Source organism: Choloepus didactylus, chromosome 1 (genome assembly GCF_015220235.1).
Source record: "Choloepus didactylus isolate mChoDid1 chromosome 1, mChoDid1.pri, whole genome shotgun sequence".
NCBI lineage: Eukaryota > Metazoa > Chordata > Mammalia > Pilosa > Megalonychidae > Choloepus > Choloepus didactylus.
Window position 1 is genome coordinate 167,928,564 of NC_051307.1, and position 17,395 is coordinate 167,945,958.

Here is a 17,395-nt window from a genome sequence, read left to right on the forward strand (position 1 = left end):
TCTTGGTTTTTAATACCATTCTCCAATAAAAAGGAGAATCAGAAATAGCTGATTCTAAGAGAGGGGCAGGAAATATATAAGATGAGCATGGAGTAGCTGGTAGTGTCAGAAAGTAAGGAAGTGCTCAAAAAACAAAAGGCAAACACCACATTGATGGGGGTATCTTAAAGGGACACAGGAGCCAACTGTAAAGGCTCTCGATGGTCAAAGCTGGAACAATTTGAGCAACAAAATAAAGCAGTATGGATAAATAAATATCCATGAGTCTATATTGATATAAATAAATGATTAAATAAATAAATAAATGAAGAGACAAATCTCCCATGCAGAAGAATTCCAAATAATTTATGAATTCTGCCATAAAGGAGAGAGCATAACTCCCCACTCGTTAAGTATAGCCTGCACGTAGTGAGTTCCTTCAGAAGAGTACAGAAAGTGGGGGACAATAACTTTACAGAGGAAAAACTTGACAAATACTACCTCAGCCAGGTGGTCAAGGTCAACATCAACAGTGGTAAGTTAAGTTGATAGTATGTACTTTTGATATGATGTGATGAAAATGTCAGTTTACTTCTGTGGTCCTTCTCCCCAAAACCACAACCCTGGTTTAATGATGAGTGAAACATCAGAGAAATCTCAATGGAGGGGCGTCCTACAAAACACTGACCAGCACTCCTCAAAACTGTCAGGTCGTCATAAGCAAGGGAAGTCTGAGAAACTGTAACAGCCAAAAGGAGTCTTGAGACATGACAACTGTAGTAGCTAATACCCCCCTCCCCCCAAACACAACAAGGGGACTTTGCAGGTGTGATGAAGCTAAAAATCTCAGCCTATCTGGGTGGGCCTAGTATAATCACAAGGGTCCTTCTGAGAGGGATGTAGGAGGAGCACAGTCAGCAAGAAGCTGTGGGGGTAGAAGGAGAAGTCAAGAGAGAAGATGCTTTGGCTGTAAAGATGGAGGATGGGGCCACAAGTCAAGGAATGCAGGCGGCCTCCAGCAGCTGGAAAAGGCAAAGACACAGAGTCTCCTCTAGAGCCTCCAGAAGGAACACTATCCTGTGGACCCATTTTAGATTCCTGACTTCCAGAACTGTAAGAGGAGAAATTTGTGTTGTTTTAAGCCTCTGCGTTTGTGGTCACTTGTTAACAGCTGCATTAGGAAACTTCATACAACAGCTAAATGTACTGTATATGATATCCTGGAAGGGAACCCAGAACAGAAAAAAGACATTCAGTAAAAACTAAGGAAATCTGAAAAAAAGTATGGTGGTTAATAATGTATCAATATTGGTTCATGAATTATAACAAATGTACCATATTAACACAGGATGTTAATAATAGGGAAAACTGGGTGGGATATATGGGAACTCTCTGAACTATCTTCTTGATATTTCTGTAAATCTAAAACTGTTCTAAAAAATAAAAACTTAACAAAGCGAGTATGGGGGGGGGTGGAATGGGGTTGAGTTCTTTGGATGTTAGGCCCTTTTTTGGTGACCTGATAAATAATCAATACTGACGATGCACTAAATTCATAGATGATTTATTGCTTTAAGTAACTAACAAGAAAAAGAAGAGAGAGGCTGTTGTTTTGGTCAAGACAATCAACAGTCTCTCTCCAAGGTTCACCAGCTGCATCTACTTAAAGCGTTAACAATACTTTCTGGACAGTATAAACACGTGATAGACACAGCATACGTGGTAACAACTTGGCCAATGATACATTGATTAAAATAGCACATAACGAGGGCACCCCACCAGTCTGGATGCCCTGAAACAACAGGAAGTAATGTGTTCATATGATGTGCTGAATACAAAACTTGAAAACAGAATTTTTTTGGCATTAATACTAACACAATGCTTTTTTGGACATTCTGCAGGAACAGGTACGCCAACAGAATTCTCACTTCATTTCCAGATTACCAGTATCTATGGGAATTACTCTGAGAACAGCCAGAAGGTGGGGCACCCTCCCTCCCCAATGTCATTTTCTTTGCTAAAGCAACAGGGTTGGAGGGGTTTAGGTGGAGAAGGGCAGCTGGCAGGGCTTTCCAGGTGCTGCCCAAAGTCACCAAATGGCCGCACAAAGTAGTGGGGGACGGACACTGCCCCAGCAGGACTGGGAGTAAGCCCCAGCCTTGGTTTGCAGCCAAAGAGGTCCATGGATTTGATGCAAATGTTTCCTGGAGGCCCTATGGGGCAGACGCAGGCACTGGGTGGTCCAGACCCTCCCAGGGGAGCAGTGGAGGAGCCAGGGCTGGGCCTCCAGCCCCAAGGTCTAGGAGAAACAACCTGACCTCACATTCTAACACTGGGCATCACAACATGTTGTGAAATGATGTGCAGAAACCAACACTGTCGGGGGCCCGGCCCCGGGGAAACACACAAGGAGAGGTCAAGCCAAGCCAAAGGGTAACACTCAACGCCAAGGCAGACCAGCTTCCTAACCAGCTCCCCACAGGGTGCCTCAGGGTTGCCAACTCATCTGGCTCCAGACAAACTGTCCAAGACTCAGTTTTCTTTGGCCATAGCGGGCTCAGTGACATTATCAGAGCCCCCATCCCAGGCATCCTCTCCAGGACCAGAGTGCCCAGTACAGCCCCCTGCCTCGGCCTGGCTGTGGCTGGCAGAACCGTTCTGCATTGCCCCATCCTCCACATCCCCACAGAGCTGGTGGTCAGGGCCCAGCTTCTCTTTCCCCACCTCTTGGACAGACACACTCATCCCCTCGGAGGCAGTGTCCTCCTCGTCCCCCAGGACCCCATCCTGATGCTGAGCCAGTATACAGTTTCCCATGCCTCCAGCTTTGGAAAACTGGTCTTCTACATTCTTCTCATTTTCTTCTGCTTGTCGTTTGTCTCTGGCACTGAGTTTACCTTTGGATTTCCTCATCTGCCTGTTGTGCATTTCTTCTCGGGAGAATCGCCACTGAAACTGGAAATCAGAGAGGATGGGAATAAATAAATGCATAATACACTGTCTGAACGCTTGTTTCCGTTCATAGCCAAGTCACATCTCTGGGTGTGCAGTGGAGTTCTCAGTATTCTTTGAAGGGAGCACAAGAGACACCAAATTTAAATCATAGCACGAAACACATCATGCCCCCTGCCAGAGTTTGCTGGGTGCCCTCTGCATCGTGTATTTTAGACATGGATTTCAGGGTTCTGTGGGAGTGGGGAGAGGAGGGAAAGTTTTAATTGGTCCCATACCAAAAGCCCACATGGGAAACGGGATCCTGAAATCCTGTCATATGGAGGGCTAGGTTGGGAGAGGAGATGGGGGGGCAGTCCTTAAGTGGCAGTGCTCCATTCTGAGCAGACTGTTGATCACCAAGCACTGGGCAGGCGTTCTCTCTCCTGATCCTCGGAGCACCGCGTGAGTCGGGCAGGCACACAACATGGGAGGGTGCTGCCCTGTGCCACCCAGAGCCCCCATGCAGACTGGCAGACTTACTGCTGCTGACCAGTAGCCCTCAGCTGAGCCCCTCTCTGCAAGAGAGCCCCACCAACCACCTAAGGTCTAGGGGTGGCAGGGTACAAAGGCCCGACACCCCTGTCCCAACTCGGGACCACTCTGAAAGGCCATCCCAGCTCCAGAGCTACCTGGGGGTTGGGTGAGGTGATTGTGGCGACTACATCACAGCCCACCTTCTCCTTCTGCTGCTTCTGCGCCCTCTTTTCCCCCCACAGGTGTTGATCCTAAGGGCAGTCCTCTAAAAACTCTCCTCCACCCCAATCCCCATCTCAGAGGCTGCTGCTTAGGGAGCCCCGACCTGCAGTGGAATGTTTCCCCATGTGACGTGGAAGTCAACAGAGGCGCAGGTCATGCAGTCAGTACTAGAGCTACACCTTGATTTCTGATTTCTAATTTCTACCCTCCAGGACTGTGAGAGAATAAATAAATACCTGCTGTTTTAAGCCACCAAATTTATGATCATTTGTTACTCAACCCCAGGAAACGAATACAGCAGGTGAGGACCAGAGTCAGGATCCCCAGCTGGAGGGAACGACTCACTAGGAGAGGAGGTCGCGGATCCTGAGACCCGGCTGTCCGCCGCCTTGAAGGGGCAGCTCACAACCCCCAGTGCCCACGGGTTATAGGTGAGGCGCCCACCACTGTCGCTTCCTTCCACTTTGGTTGCACCCAGTGGTCTCACCAAGTGTGTACTTAAGTCTTAGACATTCTGTGATCGAAAGAAAAATAAAGGGAGCCTTTAGCTCTTGCTGGGCTTCACCCAGGAATGAAGCTGCAACATTAATGGGAAACAATTTCATAGGTTTACTGTGTTGTAAATAGTTCTGAGTGTTTTGCTAGGAAAACCCCAAAATGTACTGTGTAAAAATTTAAAAATCTGCCACCTTTGCAGAGTTTTCAGGGGTGCAGATCTATTTCCTCAAATAAAAACATTCTAAACACAGGATCCTGAGATTTAACACAACATGGGATTCTTGGATTTAACACCTCTTGGACAAGACTGATAAATTTGAATAGTCCATCAGTATAGAGAAAAAAGGTGTAAAATACGGGTTGAAGGTAGGATTTAACATTTATCTTGTCCTCCTTTCCCCCATACCCCTTCCCTCGAACCCCCAAATCCCCACATGGTTTCATCTACAATGTTGGATGGTGTTCTCACTTTTTTGGGGATTCTCTCATACCATAGCTGACAGACTTCCCTTTGGAGATGGTGTGAGCTTTTTCCACCCAAGCTATGATTTTCTAATAATGGAATCACTCTACAGGTAAAGTGTTTCCTCAGACTGCAGAGTGCGGCATCTCAAGGCTCCCAGGACCCACTGGTGGTGGGCACCAACGTCAGATCTTAGCTTCATTTCTGCTGCCTCAAAAACCAACCCTCCTTAGCCCTCCAGCATGGAGTTATCATGGTTCACACACTGCTGCATCGCAATATGCAGCTGCCATAGCATTTAAAAAAAAAAAAAAAAATTTTTTTTTTTTTTTAAATGGATGCCCCCAAATAGAGCCTCTGCATTCTGTACATTTCTAGAAAAAGGGTGATTAAGCCTGTAGTACTCCAGGGGCAGTCAGCTATCAGGGAAGCCAGAGGAAGTTTAACTTTTGTCAAAAATATGGTGAGACTGTTCCAGCTAAGAGGCTATAAAACGCTAAAATGTCAACGCATTATACTATGGTGGCTAAGACCTTGGTTCAAACACCAGTTCTGGCACTCGTTAGCTATCTGACCTCAAGCAAGTTATTAATCTGAGTCTTAAATTCCTGATGCCTAAATCAGTTGTCTCTGCCTCCAGGGCTGTTGGCACACCCTCCAGGGGTTGCCGTGAATCACGCCCTCTGCAGCTGTGGTGTTCAACCACGGACAACTCCGTTTGCTAGGCCTTCCATCCTTGGAGCTTTTTTTTTTCTTAATACTAAACGCTTTGTTGATCTAATATGACAGGAGAACACAGACTCTGTGCAAGGTGGCACACCACCCACTTTTTCAAGGAACTTGCCAGGTTTCAGTGTAGAGTAGGATGCGGGACAGTCGGTGCCGAGCTGGGTGGAACTATTTGTTTTCTGTTCTTCAGAGTCATCACAGAAAAATCTGCAAAGCCAAATACCTTCTAAGGACTGTGCTGTTTTGTGTCCTCAGATGGATTTGTGGGTGACGTCACCAATTCCTGGTGACAGCTGGCTCCCCATCCCACCACAGCTGTCACAGGTGCTGCAGCCAGGTACCCAGGGAGACTCTGACTCGAGTTTTCCCTTTTTCTCCTTTTCTCCTTTGCAGGGGAATAGCGGTGGCCAAAACTCAGGTCTTGATAATCTAAAAATTGAATGTTCAGAGTCGGGAAGGCAGATTTTCTGCAGAACATCTGCCAAGGAAGGAACAAATGGATACTGAGGCTTCTACTATATGTGACAGGGGTTCACATTTCACTGAATCCCCAAAGCCCCATTTTATAGATGAGTATTTAGAAGTTCAGAGAGACTAAGTAACTTGCTTTAAGTCAAACAGCTAGGAAACAGCAGAGGTGGAATTCAAATATGGGTTTCTTTGGTTCCAACTGCCCTCCCTGACTCTCATTCTTGGGGACAGGCTTTGAGGTTCTTGCCTGAGAGAGAGGAGACGAGAGGAAGAGAAGGGAGCCACACATTTCTGAACGGCTCAGGACAATGTGTAAGTGCCTCAGCTTACAGATTTAACGATGGCAAGACATATCTGCTAGGTCAGGCACTGGAGTCACTAGGTCAGTGGTCAGCTAATGGAAATCTGGATTTAACTGCCATTAAAGATGCTTTAGTTCAGCTTTTTAGAAACAAGTATCTACCGTGAAGGCTCCTTGACAGGCCCATTTTAAAAAAATCAATAATGATAAAATTTGAATGGATGTCTGTACACAGGTATGCCTGGAAAGACCCTAAACTATTCAACCAAGACACTGGCTCTCAGACTTGGACGGACATCAGAATTACCTGAAGTTCTTATTAAGATACAGATTGCCTGCCTGGGACCGAGTTTCTGACTCTGGGTCCGGGGAATGGAGGGAGACATTGCCTCTCTAACACACTCCCAGGTGATGTGTCCCAGGTGATACTGCTGGTCCACAGATTACATTGTGAAAACCACTCAAAATATGCAGGGTGTAGCTGCACAAGAAAGAGCTGGGAAGAAAATAACATCTGCCCAGCCCTCCCACAGCCCAACTTTGTGTGTATCATCCACGCCTGCTTCCCTTCACTACCCAGGCCTTTCTTTCCCCTTTAAGTTGGGGAACAGTCTTTAAGAAACAACAAAACTCATTCTAGATACCAAGGCTCAGAGAACAAGAAAAGAGGCCAGGGACATGGCATTGCCTGGGATTTTGACACCTTTTCTGGTTGAGGCTTTGAGGTGAGGTCTTTAACATCCACACGATTCAAAGGCAGGCAGCCCAGCCTGGAGAACAGGTTCCATATTGGGGCAGTACCAGGGAGAGTCTGACTGCACTGATGTCAGGGCCTCCCCAAGCCCGAGTGTCTGTGGCATCTGAGTGTCTTTGCCAGTATCTAGCTGTCCAACTCGGAAATAACTGCATAAAAAAAAATTCAGCTGCATGTGTCCAGAATCTCATGTTAGCAGGGGTTAATGGATTTAATTTGCACATTTTAAAAAATGTCCAGGAATCTGTCTCCACTATTAGCTGGAAGGAAGACATCTCTGGTGTTGTGGAAATCACCTATTACCTTTGAAGGAGTTTCATATTTGCTTTGAAAACCACATCACATACACACAAAGAGATTTCCCTTCAATGATGAGAAGTCTTGAATGGAGAATTGTGCCTGCTTTGCTGATAAAAAGTGGACAAAATATGCGGCATCCTCGGTGTGCCAATCTTGCAATTTCTTTTCTTACATCTCAGTGCAGGCATTGAAATCCTAGAGCTAGATGTATTATCTATGTCCCAAGCTTAGAAGTTTGAGGATTCAATCACTGATTTGACAAATATTTATCAAGTATCAACTAAAAGCCAGGTACTGGGTATATGACAGTAAGAGAAAGAAAAGTCTTTGCTCTCATGGAATTAATGCCTGACTGTTCCAGAAGAGAAGTAATAACCATGCATAATTAGAAGCTGAGAGGAAGGTGCTGAAGGGAGAGGAAAGTGGCTCTTTGCGAGTGTATTACAAAAGAGCCTGACCTGGGCTAAAAGGAGAGAAACTGTCCTGAGATAATGATGCGTGGGTGGAGATATAAAGGGGGAAATTCTCTAGGCAGAGGGGACAGCCAAAGCAAAGGCCCTGTAGCAGGAGGGGACAAAGAAGCACATGGAGGCCAGGGTGGCCCTGATGCAGAGAACGAGGGGCAGGGGGAAGTGATGAAGGACCAGCTTGCACAGGGCCCTAGGACCACACTGCAGATGTCCCCGTTTATCTTAAGAGTAACACAGAGCTTTACAACAGCTTTGAGCAGTGACTGAATTTGCTTTTTAAAAGATCACTTTGACTCTGAATGGAGAAGATATTTAAAGGGGGACACAGTTGGTGTGAGGAGCCCTATTATTAAGGGATTGCTGTAGTTGAGGCAAGTGATGGTGGAGAGAGGTGAGGAACTCCAGAGTTTTTAGGACCTAGAATAGGCATATCTTAAGGATAGAGAGAATGGGGAGAAAGGGGTGGGGGGGGGGCAAGGAGGACCCCTAAGTGGTGGATGTGTCTGGGTCAACAGCTGACCATTCCTCTAGATGGGGGGTGGTGGAGCAGGTAGGAGAGGAAGGGAAACATCCTGAGTTTGGTCTCAGACGGAATCTGAGGTGCTTCTGAGACATCCAAGTGGAGATGCTGAGTAAGCATCAAGACAGGTGGATCTGGGGGTTCAGAGGACAGGTGTGGGCTGAAAATGCAGATGCATCATCAGCATAGGTGACTAGTGAAGCCCTGGGAATGAATGAGTTTTTCCAGGGAAGAAAGTGACAGGAGAATACTAAGGAACTCCATCAAGGGGTGGAAAACGTGGAGAATGTGGTGGGTGGGGTCAAGAGAAAAAAGTGCTTGGGGGGACAGGGCAGCAGTGTCAGTGCTGCAAGGGGCTCACACAGGAGGAAGACTGGACACTGTGGGAGTCAGCTGAGGGGTTTAGGGCAGATACAATGAGTGCAGATAACTCTTTCAAGAGGTTTGGCTGTCAAGTCCCTCTCTCTGGGACTCCATAGAACAAGTACTGACATTAGCCACCTGTAGTTTTAGGGGATAAATACATCACTAAAAGAGAAAGCAGTCAACCCATATTTGTTTAGCTGATTAGGGTATGAAGTTTCTATTGGGGGGAGGGGGGGACTCCCATCCTCTCTGGATTTTCCCGGAAGAAAGTCATTCTACCTTCTTGAAGTGGCTTTAAAAATCTACCTCTGAAATCTGTCTGTGCAATCACGCTTTTATTGGCTCATCTCCCTCTGTGGATGCCAGGCCCTTCCTACCAAAATCAAACCACATTTCTAGCCTTTGGAATCCATCTGCACCACAATCAGGAACATTTGGGAAAGAAAAGGTGGTGCCACCTCCCTCCCTTAAGGGCTGAAGCCTGATTTCTTTTAATGTCTGATGGGAGACATCTTGTGCATGGCTTGTTTCATGTCACTCTTTCCATGAATGCACTCATTCCCTGTGAGCTACAGCTGACCTATAAATGAGGGAGTCCCACAGCCGATCCATCTTCCATCCAATGGCTGTCTGCTCCTGGTGGTTAATGGCAGTTTCAGCAGCTGCCTTCTGGGCCACCGCTGCTGTCACCTGTCACATTAACATCTCAGAGCTTGGAGACCTATCTCTGCACTGAGCCCATCTGGCTTCAAGTCACTGTTTCCTTGGCATTCCTTCTTTAAGTGGCTCCCCTTGGATTTGCTGGTGGTGATGGGCTATTCCAATCTGTCCACTGGTCTAATGCTCCTGTCTGTGGTTCTGTGCCCAGTGAACATGAGGAACCGAGAGGGGAGCGTGGAGATGGGATGGTGCCAAGTGTGAGAAGATGAAGCAGCTCCAGCACGTTCTCCCTGAGAGTGGCCTCAGTCCTCAAAGAGGGAGGAGCTGGATTCAGGTGACCCCTGACTGGGGCTTTGGTGAACTCATTGGCTTTTTCCTGAGCAACTAGTGAAACACTCACAGGAAAAGCACCACAGCAAAGCATGGGAGTTTGAAACATCAGAATCATCTAGGAGGATGTGGGCTTGACTTGCGGAAGCATGAAGAAGATTTTCTGAGAAAGGTCACAGTATCTCAGGACAAATGTGTTTCCCTGATGGTTCAGATAACTTTCAGGGAGGGAAAAAGGGGTCCTGGGATCCCCAAGGTCAGCCTGGCCTGAGGATTCACACTACCTTAGGCTAAGAATGGGCTGAGTCTACCTCAGCAGCTGTCACTCAGAGGACTGTCAGGAAGGGACACTGGCAAGGTCTCTCTGCCAAGATCATCCTGCAGCCTCCAAACTTCTGATGTCCTGAGGGATCTCACAGGGCAGGACACAACTCCGACCTGCTTGTAATGAGATTAAGATACAGCAAAGCTGGTCACGAGGTCAAGCCACGCCCACCACCAGGGCAGACTGCAGTTGACGTCATGCCCCTATTTTCAGCCTACTGGGAACAGCTGGCATGTCTGGGTGGCAAGAGAAACACCTGCTCTTCTGGCCTGATCAGCGAGGAAACTGCTAGGCAAGACCCTCAAGTCCCTCCATCCGTCCCCGTTTCAGCACTCATGGGCGTGATTCAGGTTGCAAAGGGGCTGAAATGCTCCTTGGGTTCGGAGAGCCCCTGGCAGCTGGAGCAAGCTCCCTCCCCAACTGCTGGAGAAAATCCACTGGTGGTGAAGCCCTGCTAAGGAAAATCGAGGAAGGCAATGAAGGTCACTTACCTTCGATTCTTTCTTCTTGATTTTCTGAGGTAGACAGGGTCTCTGAAGAAAGACAATCTGTTTGGTGGATACATTTCCCTCCCTGTAACACACATGGAGCTGAGAGTGAGTAATGTTATACATGGGAAAACCCAAAACCTGCTACCCATGTTGCAATTTCTAACTTCCTTAAGGCCAACCACCCACAGAAAGAAAGGCACCATCAAATCGTTTGAGGTTAGAAATCAACCACTCTTCACTCTTATCCATCCTTGACTCTAGGGGTAAGTAAATGTTAGTTCTCTGTGTCCTTTCCTTCTTTGACTCCTAGATAATGCAGTAACGCATCACCTTAGCAGAGAAGATACTTGCAAAATAGAGATTTAAAGAAAGTCATGGGCAGAGGGAAGCACTAAACAATTATCTCTGAACAAAAGCTTTTTTGGGTGCCCCTGCAGAGTCAGTTTCATAGTTGGAAACTCCCACGCCCTTCATGTCAAATAAAAGCCTAGCATCTTGGCCAGATGATGACAAACTGGCTTCTTCAGTGACTCTCAAAGGGGCTGGGGATGGCCTTTTCCAAATCTGTGTTTGGTAATGCCGCCACAGAGGGCCTGGTCAGCTCAGGTCAGGAGGGTAGATCAGGGCCTGGGTGATGAGCTGGGCTGGTGCACAGGTCCTGGCTGTGGGCCTGATCTAGTCCTTCCCACTGAGCCAAAAGATCCTGCAGCTTCTGCAGGTGCAGTGATGCACACGGGCACCAGGTGGGCATCGATGCAGCAGTGCAACCCTCTAGTGCACCTGTTAACCAGCTCTGACTCACATTAACAAGAAGGGCGAGAGGCCGCACAGGAAACTGTCATTTTTCGTAGTACGGTGAGTACTCTTTCCTCTCAGCAGACAGGACCCCACGGGGCTGCCTTTAAAGATGCAAAGGAGGTCATTATTTCCTCTCTTGCCCCCACCCTTCTGATGACTTCTTTAAATCTCTATTCTGCAAACATCTCTGGTAAAGCAATGTGTTACTGTATTCATCCAGGAGTCGCAGAGGGAAAGGAGGGACAGAACTAGCATTTACTCAGCACCTATTGCATGCCAGGTGCTGGGCTGGGTGACTTCCCATTGAAGCCTCACCAAACCACTCCAAGGCATCGGACCACCACTTTCACAGAAGGAAACTAGAGCTCAGCTAAGTAACAGGCCGGAGATCACACAGCTAGGATTCCAACACACAGTTGTGTGGTTCCGTGCTCTCTCCATTCCACTCTGAGGGTTCATCTAAGGAGCAGGGAAGTAGAGGATTATTTAGGAGGTATGAATGTTCCAGACAAAGACAGACAGACAGAGACTCTGTCACTCTCTGGGCTTAGGAGAGCTCAGAGCCCAGCTCGGGCTTCACATTCACATATATTCTCATCTTGATTCTTGTCCTCTGGAAAGGATGGTGCAGTAAGCATTATATCTATCTTATAGACTACGAAACTGACTCAGAGAGGCCACATACTTGACCAAGATAGTGTTAGCAAGTGGCAGACTCAGGACTTGGGCTCAAGTCTTCAGACCACAAATCCAGGTCTTTCCACTCCGCCACATCACCTGTGCCTGTGGAAGTCTTGGCTGTGAGACAATGTGGCGGCTCCCAGAGGCCAAGAGGCCCAAAGGGGGCTGCCAGCTGGCTCCCACAAGCATGGGGAACCTCACAGGCTCCAGGGCAGGAGGGAGATGTGTTGGGGGCCCAACCCCAGTGGGGAAGAGAAAGGGACCCATGAAGGGTGCTGATCCTATTGTTCTCCACCTGCAATCTGGGCTCTGGGGCTCCACTGCCCTGCCACCCACCCGGGTCATCGGCCTTATTCTCATGCTGCCCATCACCTGCAGTGAGAGTGTGGACTCGTGGAAGGTGGCGGCTGAGGGCCATGGGAGGGGGTGTCCCTACAGGGCAGCGGAAAGGCAGCCAGCTGTAACGGGAGGACCCAACTCCACAGACCAAGTTCTAGTCCCAGCTGTGCCACTTACTGGCTGTGTGACCTCAGGTGTGTGACTAGGCCTCTCAGTCTCAGTTTCCTCCTCTGTAAAATGGAGAAGATACCTATGCTTACGACTTCACAGACTTGTTAGGAGGACTACTTTAGATAGTAAACCCAAACATAGATGGAAAGCCTTAGGGTTGGGACCAGCCCAGGGCTCAAGGGACAGTGGGCAGCACTGAGGATGGACACACGGCAATGGACGTGGAATTGAAGAGAATGCCACCAGCAAGGGTGAGGCGCTGGGTCTTCACGTCCCCTTCGCGGGGCCATGTGCCATGCTCTTGGACAAGTCCCTCTGCCTCCCCACCACCTTGGATGTAAAATGGGCTTAATAAAAAACTCCTGCCTCATACAATTTTTTTCTGTGTGTGGGCTGAATGAAATTTTATACATAGAGTGTCTTTGTAGCCTAGTGCGGGGCACACAGTAGGTGCTGAATTTCTTTGGAATCCGAGGACATGGGACCATGGGCCACCTCAGCCCAGGTGGCTAATCTCTGACATGCTGGACAGTAAAGATTCACTGGCCAAGGCTCCCCATCGGAAACAGGGGTGCAGGGCAGTATGCTCTGGGTGCTGGTGGTGAAGAGTCTGAAACCCTGGCTCTGTCACTTCCCATCTGGAGGGTTTATTTAACCGTACCAGCCTCACAAGGACTAAATAAGTTGTAAATGCATCTTTGTTTCCTTGAGCTGCCTCAACAAAGTACCACAAACTGGATGGCTTCAAACAACAGAAATATATTGTCAGGAGGGGGAATCTGAAATCCAGGTGTCAGCAGGACCTTGTTCCCTCTGACGCCCGTAGGGGAGAAGCCTTCCTTCCTGGCAATCCCTGGTTATCCATCTCTGCTGCTCCCCCAGGTCTCAGTGTGTCCAATCCTCCCCTTCTTAGAAGGTCACCTGTCACACTGGACGCAGGGCACACCCGACTTCAACAGGACCCCACCTTACCTTGCCTAATTCTGGCTATAAGCTATAACGACCATATTTCCAAATAAGGTCTCATTCTCGCGGTCAGGGATTAGGACTTCAATGTATCTTTCTGGGGGACGCAGTTCAACCCACAACAGGTAAAGCACTGATGAGGCGCAGGGCCGAGTGTGCAGTAAGCGTTCAATAACAGCTACTTTTTTTGTTGTTACCTGGTGGTCTTGATGACGGGCGTGGGTAGCACACAGGTGAGCTGCCAACCGTAGGCGGCCAGCGAGTTCAGCAGGGGCACGTAGTCTGTCTGCACCTCGACGCCCTGGAGGGGAAAGGCCACCGTGAGGGCTGCTGCTGCCTCAAGCCGCCCGCGAGCGACAGAAACCACCAGCCAACAAGGGAGTGAAGAGATGCGCTGCCCTGCAGAGTGGAGGCCCCGCTCCCAGGCCTACGGAGGAGTGAGAGTTAGGAGCCGAACAGCCAACAGGGGATTTCTTTCCAGGCCTGAGTCAGTCTGTGCAGTTGGCAAGGAATTAGAGTCAAAGGATTAATCCATTAATTTTGTCTGATTCTCTTCTGGACAAATAGCCTCCTGTGACTTTCACCGAAGCAGCACAATCACCTCACCTCAAAGACATATCCAGGGCATGTGACAACACATGCTGCTCTGGACGATTTCAGAGCGTGTCACGGGGAGTTAAATTACATTTGAAAAGCGATCAAACCATTTGCATCCAGCCAGGGCAGCAACGTGTGTGCACACACGTGTGCCCGAGTGTGTACGCACGCAGGGGAGTTTCACCTCTGCTCTGCACCCTGCCACACAGAGATAAATGAACCCAGCCCATGTTTTAGTTCACATCAGGAAGTAGGTGGGTAAGACTAAACATTTGCCTTCCAACGTAAGAATGCGATTCCACTCCCACAGGGAGAAGACCTTAGCTGGAGGCCGCTAAATTTGGCTTCGCAAGCGGACATTCCCACTGCAGAACGCCTAATTTCTCACTCGGGGCTCCTCACTAACAATGACAGTGCAGCCCCTGCCCTGGGCTGGTGCATATGTTGCAACCTGTCTCTGTGAGTGTGGCTTCCTCCTCTAGTTGGCTTCAGAAGATCACAAACATGTGTCCAGGCTCTTTCCAACGTCTGAGGCCACATGGATTCACTCTTGTGTTTCCGAGGAGGTGGGTACAAAGGTGAACTAAGGCAAAGTCCTGGCTGCTAGACTTCACCCAGCAGAGGCAACAGCCCAAACCTGCAAGTAACTGGAATACAAAATGGACCACTGGCAGAGCCACGGGGTGTGGACTGTCGGCAGAAACGAGAGGGATGACAGCTATGGTCAAGACAGGCTCCGTGGGGCTCAAAGGGTGAGCAGAAATCTGACCGGCGATTTCCATGGGGGGAGAAATCCGTCATGCACAAATCAGAAGGCAGAGCTGGAAGGCAGGGCCTGAAGTGCTAGTGGGCTTAACTCGGGAGGAGAGAGCAGCATGTGTGACCTTAGCCTGGAGGGCTCTGTACAGGACGGGGACCATCGAGGGCTGTGCCTGTCCTGTGGGGTGGTGTCCTTTCTGGAGGCCTTCTGGAAATGGACCAGCTCACCTGCCTGCCCTGGGCTAGGGGGTCAGAAGAGAGATGAGGAACAACCAGCCCTGCCTCTTTAAATGGCTTTTTAAAGCTTCCACAACTGAGCATCAGTCCGTGTGTCACCAAGTCATTTGAACCCTGGCAATTAATTTCTCCTTTGGGAGCCTCAGTTTCCTCAACTCTATAAAAATCTAGGATTGATTCCATTAATATAAAATATCCAGAATGGGTAAACTCATAAAGACAGAAAGCAGACTGGTGGTTGCCAGGGACTGGGGGAGGCAGGAGTGGGGAGTAACTGGTCACAGCTTTCTTTTGGGTGATGCTAATGTGTCAGAACCAGATAGAGGTGGTAGCTGCACAACACTGTGAATGCACTAAATGCCACTGAATTATACACTTAAAATGGTTAACTTTATGTTATGTGAATGTCACCTCAATAAAACAAAAAAGATTTGCCTGTATCAGTGGTTCTCAAAGTGTGGTCCCTGGACAAGCAGCAGCATCAGCATCTCGTTAGAAATGCAAGTTCTCAGGCCCCCACCCAAGACCTGCTGAATCAAATTCTGGAGTGGGGCCTGGGAATCAGTGTTTAGCCCTCCAAGTACTAAATTTGAGAGCCACTGTAATCTCTTAGGTCCTTTCTGGCAAAAGAAAGAACCAACAATTCTGCAGCCAGAATCCATCAGCTGTTACCTCAAATCTAATCTTTCCTATTATTTTCCATGTTAAGAAAAAAAAAAAAAAGATGGGACTTTTAAGGGATCAGCCCTGTCTGTTAGAAATACTGCAGCAGCGGAAGGAAAGGGGAGCAAGAGGAAAGGAAGAGGAGAAAGGGGGCAAGGGGGAAGGGAAGGGAAAGAGGGGAAAGAGGGAAAGGAGAGTTCAAGTATAATCAACCTGCAAAGGCAGACGGAAGAGGACTTCATTCTGGCCCTTCCCCGAAGCCCCACTCAGGCCAGAGGTGGCACAGCGGCGACCCACCTGCTTTCTGCCTCTGTCCTCTGGGCACACGGGACCTCCCTCCCAGGCCAGCGCGTGGCTGTATCCCCTCTGCAGGGCTTTGCCCTCAGCCCCTGCTGGAGGAGGGGCTCTGAATCCTGAGCACCCCTGCCCCCATCCCTGCATGCCCAGCTTAAAGAGAAGAGGAAAAATATATGTATTAACCCGCACTCTCTAGCTTTATGAAGTTATGATTACTTGGGCCCATCAAGAATAACCTTCCCACTTTATCAAGCACTGTGACAAACCCGCCACAATCAGGCAGTGTCCATGGCAACCAGAACAAGCTTTGGCGCTTCACAAAGCCCTGGGTGGCAGAATGGGGGCCTTTTATTGGTGACTGTATCTCGGCGGTGGGTTTTCTCCGCAGGCACCCAGTGCGGAAAGACAATGGACGGCCCCTGCAGCCTCCAGACCCGCTGCTCAGACAAGCTTCGGCGGGGCTGCTTCTGTTGGCTCAATTTTATTTCATTTTGCGGCTACTTAAAGAGAAAGGCAGCAGGATTTTTCCCAAACATACTTTCCCCTCAGGGTAGGGTATGTAAGCAAGAGGGTGAGAATCCTAAAGACCAAAAGGGAAAGGAAAATCACAACAGAACATAACCCTACTTGAGTGAGCTGAAGGTTTGATCCCAAGTGTTCATTTCTGGTGAGTTGAAAAGAAAATACAAATGGTAGGGGGTAAGGTGTTACACTCTGCCAGACTCTCCAACTATTTGGGCTGGTCTTGATTTAATTAATGTTAAATGTGGTTTTCCATTTAACTATGCAAAGCCAGTTTGCATACTGTAAATAGAGTAAGAAGGTGGCATTTCCTAAATATGAGATGAGCCCCACACAGTCGGTGGAAGATGCTTTTAAGTCCATTAGCTAAGAAAGATGGTAGGAAACGTATCTGTATGGAAGGCTCTCTTTGATCTGCTTTTTTTGTGATACTCCAGTGAGGAGAGAAGAAAGCATAAACAGCGCTCAAAAGCCCACCTGCTTATCAAATGAAAAGACATTTCTTTCTGTGAGTAGGAGCAAAAATTTTAATTGACTCTCCACTTTCCTGTGGTGGATACGTAATCTCCAATCACACCTGGAGTGTTAAAAAAATGGAGCACATCCTGTGGCTTTTCAACTTGTATAAAAGGAATTCATTTGTATTTATGACTCTTTTTTTTCCTTTGTTTCCCATAATTTCTCCAGTGGTTGCAGATCCACTGAAGAAACAGACATCCAACACAACCTTCCCTTACCCTCCAAAATTTATGACAACTGAATGTAAAGTTTTAGAAATGCATTTGTCTTTTGATCATTTTTAAAGATCCTTCCTGCAAGGAAATAATTAGAAGGTAACGCATCAGTCCACTGAGAAAGTTGGTATCCTGAATGTCAGTTTGCTCTTCCCTTTTCCCCGGTTTCAATCTGTGGAAGTAATCTGGGAGAAAAACACTTGAAAAGAAAATGCATTGCTCCTCATATATATGACTGTAAATGAAAAGAGGAACTCAATTTCTCATTCTGAAGGCGACCAGCT

General features: G+C 48.1%; 1 protein-coding gene across 1 annotated transcript in view; it reads right to left on the bottom strand.

Moving 5' to 3' along the window:
* Positions 1 to 1,527: 1,527 nt before the first annotated feature.
* Positions 1,528 to 17,395, bottom strand: part of RFTN1 (raftlin, lipid raft linker 1) — a 216,145-nt gene continuing 200,277 nt past the window's right edge. The window contains exons 8-10 of the mRNA XM_037845461.1: positions 13,500 to 13,603; positions 10,348 to 10,429; positions 1,528 to 2,934 (exon numbers count right to left, since the gene is read on the bottom strand). Of these exons, the coding sequence (XP_037701389.1) occupies positions 2,512 to 2,934; positions 10,348 to 10,429; positions 13,500 to 13,603 (609 nt within the window). The 3' untranslated portion in view covers positions 1,528 to 2,511. The remainder of the gene's footprint in view (positions 2,935 to 10,347; positions 10,430 to 13,499; positions 13,604 to 17,395) is intronic.